The sequence below is a fragment of the Pygoscelis adeliae genome, unplaced genomic scaffold, assembly GCF_000699105.1.
Source record: "Pygoscelis adeliae isolate BGI_AS28 unplaced genomic scaffold, ASM69910v1 Scaffold370, whole genome shotgun sequence".
Taxonomy (NCBI): domain Eukaryota; kingdom Metazoa; phylum Chordata; class Aves; order Sphenisciformes; family Spheniscidae; genus Pygoscelis; species Pygoscelis adeliae.
Window position 1 is genome coordinate 85709 of NW_008823870.1, and position 5264 is coordinate 90972.

The following is a 5264-nucleotide window of genomic DNA, read 5'->3' on the forward strand; positions in this document are numbered from 1 at the left end:
GCATAGAATTCCTATTTTTTAACAGATTTACCATAAGCATAAGCTAGTACTTGTTTCTGTACCCCATTTTCTTGCAGTACCATACTGTGAAGGGGTTTTCTTGACATGTATACTGCACTGATGTAGCTGGCCCTCAATTGTTAGTTGACTTTTCTTTAGGTGGAGTTTTTTTCTTTGGGGGGGTGGATGGGAAGGAGGAGAGGAGGAAGGAAGTTCGTGTTAAGAAACTGGTCATATTCTTAATTCTCAAGAGAGGTAAATTAAACTGGTTTGGGTGGGTTGGGTTTGGGGTTTTTTATTTTTTAAATGGCCATATAACACCATATTGTACTTGCTGAATTTAGGATATTTGTGTAGATGAAGCACAGACCCAGTGAACATCTTTGCTTATAGTCTTGGACTTAATTTCTCCTGCCTTCAGAACGTTGACTACTTTTACACTGTCCCCCCCCAATAATCCATTCTGAATTTCCTAAACAAAGCCCTGCGAGTCAACTTGTTCCTTAGACTATGATTACTTATTCGGTATAAAGCAATTGCCAACACATTTTTTCTGTTGTAAATGGGACAGATAAAGCATTGTTCACACATTCAAAATAAATCTGAATACAGCAGGACAGTTTAAGCTGAGATTATTTCAAATCACTAGATTTCCAATTTGTTTGAAATACCTAGAAGACTTGAGGCTGATTTAAAGTATCTTAATGCTTAAGTTTATTAATAATAGCGACTGTTTTTGTATAAAAGAAGTTTTGGAATTCTGATTTAAGTAGTCAGTAATTCTGTTTATTGGAGCAAAGGCCATTTGTTAAGCTATTGAAGGTAACACTTAGACTAGGCTGTTGTATGTTGGCTACACTGGAAACCATAAACTCATTAGCAAAAAGATACAACTGAAGATAAATGGCTACTAGAAAGTTAAAGAGATTGTTCTTGAAGACTTATTTTGCCAGAATAACTGGCAGTTTATGTACAAGAACTGAAGTTGTTGATGCACAGTTGCCATATATTGATAGCTTTACTGAACATATTTTTCTTTTTTCTATACAGTTTAATTCTGTAAGAGAGTTTACCTATTTTGTACTTTAGTTTTGCAGTCAGACACAAAATAACAAGTTTGGCAAAGTCTTCCTATTGGCAAGTATTGGGACAGAAGGCCTTTCTACAGAGCTATTTAGTTCCTTGAAATACTGAAATTTCAGATGAGAGATTAACTCATCAGGTTTGCATTTCTGATATTTATGTCCTTCTCTCTTTTGAAGGGAATGAAAACTGCAGGAAACCTGTCAAGGACTGTGAATTTCTAGGGTCGTGAGACATCACCAGAGAGCAGTGCACAATGTCAACTGCAGGAGTTGCTGCTCAGGAGATGAGAGTCCCATTAAAAACCGGATTTCTTCACACTAGTCAAGGCATGGGGAGTCTGAAAACCTGCTGGGGTAGCCACAGTGGATTTGAAAAGTGAGTGAGGCTAAAATTTGATCTATTGCATCTTCAAGTATATGAGATGAGCATTAAGAATACTTGTACCAGTACCGACCTATGGTTTATTTACAGTGAAGGCTTCTTTTTTTTTTTTTTTAGTACTTTCTTTAACGTGGACCCTATAGCAGTGGCATATAATTTGAATCCGTCAACAGAGCAACATTTACCATCCATTGGTAAGTATAAAGACTACCACACACGTATTTAGATAGTGTAATGGATTTGTCTTGGGGGAAAAAAAAAAAATCCTCAAGTCTTCACTAAGACACTAAATGCTTCCTCATTCTGGATATAAGGCTGCCCTCTGGTGACAGAATGCAAACATTTCAAGAAAACACTACTATTCAAGCCCAACAACAAAAAAAACATTTTAAATAACATGATCAAGTTAAAAAAACAAACCAACCAACCTTTTCCTTGTACGTGGAGGCCTCCGAGTTGCCATCTGACAGAAAAGCCATTTAGTAAAATAGCACTTGTTTGGTTGTAGTCCTCTGCTGGGATCTTTGTAGCTGTAGCTCTGTTCTGTTGCTTATGCTTGAGGTCTCTTGAACTACCTCGTTTAACTGGAGCACTGGCCTAAAACAATAAGGTAATCAGCTGCTTTCTTAACTAAACACATAAATCCATGACCAGAAAAGATCTATAATAGCTAAGTTTTCCTACTGGACTCATTAGGCAGACATTACTCACTGTTGCATTAGAAGGAATTAAATAGTTCAGTGTGCAGTGGGAAGGTAATGTGCTAGAGTGTTACCTAGAAAAGTGTTTCTAAGACTTTCTCACCTTTTTAGGGCACTCTTCCAACCATGCTTCCATGAATGACCACAGCTTTGCTGAAAGTTGCATCCAAGTCCCATCTCAGAAATCCAGTCCACCTCCTGTAAGTCCCAAAAATGAACAGCCGATTTCTAGATATGAAGACCATCTCATTCCTGGCTTTAGTAAACTGTCATTAACCACGGGCTGCGTTTCTGATGAAACACCTCCTCATCACATGCCAATAAAAAATGGGCCAATTCAATTTCTGTCTGCGTCTTCCAATGACCGTAGCTCCAGGCCACTACCCCCTCTACCTATTTCTGAAGACCTTACTCCAGATGATGTTGACAAAGAGGTGGAATTCCTGACTAGCTCAGATACTGACTTTTTGTTAGAAGATTATGAACTTCCTCCTTTTAAATCCAGTGCTCCAAGCCGGCGGAGCTTTAGGGGCTGCGGACAAATCAACTATGCATACTTTGATACTCCAACAGGACCAAAACCAGAAGATGCCAACCCTACACAAAGCTTAAATGGATACACATCCAGTATTTATCCTCCTCCACAGCAGCTGCATCGACGTTTGCGAAGGTCCCATTCCGGGCCAGCTGGATCTCTTAATAAACCAGTAGTAAGACTATCTGGACACTTAAACAGGTCTTCTCCAAACTCTGATGAAGATAAACCAGAGATTCCACCAAGGGTTCCCATACCTCCAAGGGCTCTCAAACCAGATTACAGAAGGTGGTCAGCAGAAGTTGCTTCTAGTGCGTACAGTGATGAAGACAGGCCTCCAAAAGTGCCCCCAAGAGAACCTTTGTCACGCAGCAATTCCCGTACGCCGAGTCCCAAAAGCCTGCCATCATACCTCAATGGGGTTATGCCCCCCACCCAGAGTTTTGCACCTGATCCTAAGTATGTCAGCAGCAAAGCTCTACAAAGACAAAATAGTGAAGGATCTTCCAACAGGGTCCCTTGCATTCTTCCAATTATTGAAAATGGTAAGAAGGCCAGTTCAACGCACTACTATCTGCTGCCTGAAAGGCCTCCATATTTGGACAAGTATGAGAAATTCTTCAGAGAAGCAGAAGAAAGTAGCTCTAACACAGAGGTTCAGTCCTGGTCTGGTGACTGCACAGCCACTTCAGCCCCAACAAAACTGGACTCAAAACCTAGAATGGACATAGCTGGTCATCTGAAACGAAAACACCTGTCTTACGTGGTTTCCCCATAGTCTCTGGGAATACAGTCTCAGCTCAGTTGTTCACGATGGAGCTGAACTTTATCATGTTACAAAGTTCTTAAGGTTCTCAGATAATGAAGTAGGACCAGTTTGTCCTCTGAGAACTGGAAAGTGGATGGTAAAGTCCTCTTATGCTGCATATCTCTGATATGTTTCTTAAGACTGTTTTTTGTCTTGCTCTGTATAGCTGAAAACCTACAAAGATTCCATAGAAACATATGGGAGGGATAGTAGTCACCGTTGGCCAGTTATATGCTACCTAGATTAACATATTTGGTAGTCTCGTTATTAAAAAAAAAAATTAGCTTTGCTTACGAGTCACTTACAAAGCTGACAACAGAGCAGATAAAGCAGTACAGTTTTTGTATCAGGCATTTCCAAGATTTCTTTCATGCAGTAACTCTGCTGAGAACAGACTCTGTCCTCTTTGACTAGGATATGCCAGCCTGGTAAGAAGGTAACTGCAAGATCCAGTATTCACTTCAAGACTTGGCAAGCATATTGGAAGTGCGTTTCAAAAGATGAATCTATTTTACAGCTTAATTTGACACTAATAGACTTTTAAAGTGAGTTAGGTTTTGTGGATTCTTTCGATTGCTAGACACACTTGGCTCAATTTTGCAGTTTTTCCTAGGAGAGACTTGGACCAGCTATCGCTAAGCCTCTGCTGCTGCTCTTTTCCCGCTAGATCCTAGAAACATGTGAAAGTGTCCTGAAAGTGACAGAGGATATGAGCAGCTATATGGTTGCTATTAAGTAGGCAGTAACAACTACATGCTCACCTAGAGTCTGAAACTCTGACTGTATTAAATACAGAAACACAGCACAAGCTGGTCTTGTGTTTTGGTTTCTATTCAGTATTTTAGGGGAGGAGGAGGAGGGTATGAGGAAAAAACAGGATTCCATTTATGAACAGTGTCAGTCCCATCTCTCGCTGCTTCGGATGCTGCTTCTTGCTGTTTAATTTTTCCTCATTGTGCCTCAGCGATCCACTAAAGTTCACTTGAGGTGCCACATTTGTGCATTAGCAGTTTCTCGTGCTCATTTTTATTACATTTATCCTCTTACAGATAAGCACAAGAGAAGGGGTGCTCATTAACGGAGGTACAGAAGATGAATGTGTTCCTCCTAACAGAAATAAACAAGCTGTTTACAGTTTTAACTGCTGAATGAGATGTTTGAGCTATTTTAAAGCTTACTTTTTATTTGTTTTAGTACAAACTAAATGAAGGTGAAATACATGCTATAGAAATGCACTGATATTTCTGCATCGTGTACAGTATTGAATAAAAAAGAATTCACTTTGTATTTTGAATATTGTCATGTCTTGAGTTTAATAAAGTTATAAAATACTTATTTATGATACATTTTGGTTTTTGCTTTATTGAATAGCGTAAGTAATTGTGCATTTGAGTTCTGCATTTACTGGAAAGTTCAAAGTGAATAATGTTAAACATGCAACAAATGTTGAATTCAGCTTGCATTTAATTACAATTAAGATTTCTGCAGAAGTGTTCGATAACTCACATTGCACACCATTTATTTTAATTCCTCCTTACTTAATAACCTTTGTTATTTCTAGAGTCACCCATAGCGCGTTAGGCACCATCGTACAGAAAAGAGAGGGCAGTTGTGTTCATCTTCAATTTTTCACCTGTTAAAAAAGAACTAAATTGTACATTAAGGGTGACTGAAGAGGAGCTACTCATATTCTGAGGATGAAAAAAGCTTGAGTATAGCATGGTAATTTTTTTTTTCTTCTTAAGAGGAGAAC

General features: G+C 39.0%; 1 protein-coding gene across 1 annotated transcript; it reads left to right on the top strand.

Annotated features, from left to right (window-relative positions):
• Positions 1 to 1263: 1263 nt before the first annotated feature.
• On the top strand, positions 1264 to 4857 carry ERRFI1 (ERBB receptor feedback inhibitor 1). Its single transcript, XM_009333252.1, has 3 exons — positions 1264 to 1461; positions 1585 to 1661; positions 2280 to 4857. The coding sequence occupies exons 1-3, from the start codon at positions 1340 to 1342 to the stop codon at positions 3479 to 3481; spliced, it is 1401 nt and encodes a 466-aa protein (XP_009331527.1). The 5' UTR covers positions 1264 to 1339; the 3' UTR covers positions 3482 to 4857.
• The last annotated feature ends 407 nt before the right edge of the window (positions 4858 to 5264 follow it).

What these genes read in the sequence shown, in the direction of transcription:
- ERRFI1 (XM_009333252.1), top strand. Translation starts at nt 1,340, where the DNA reads ATGTCAACTGCAGGAGTTGCTGCTCAGGAGATGAGAGTCCCATTAAAA. An exon ending in AGCCACAGTGGATTTGAAAA is followed by an intron (nt 1,462 to 1,584) that starts GTGAGTGAGGCT and finishes TTTTTTTTTTAG; the next exon opens with TACTTTCTTTAACGTGGACC. An exon ending in GCAACATTTACCATCCATTG is followed by an intron (nt 1,662 to 2,279) that starts GTAAGTATAAAG and finishes TCACCTTTTTAG; the next exon opens with GGCACTCTTCCAACCATGCT.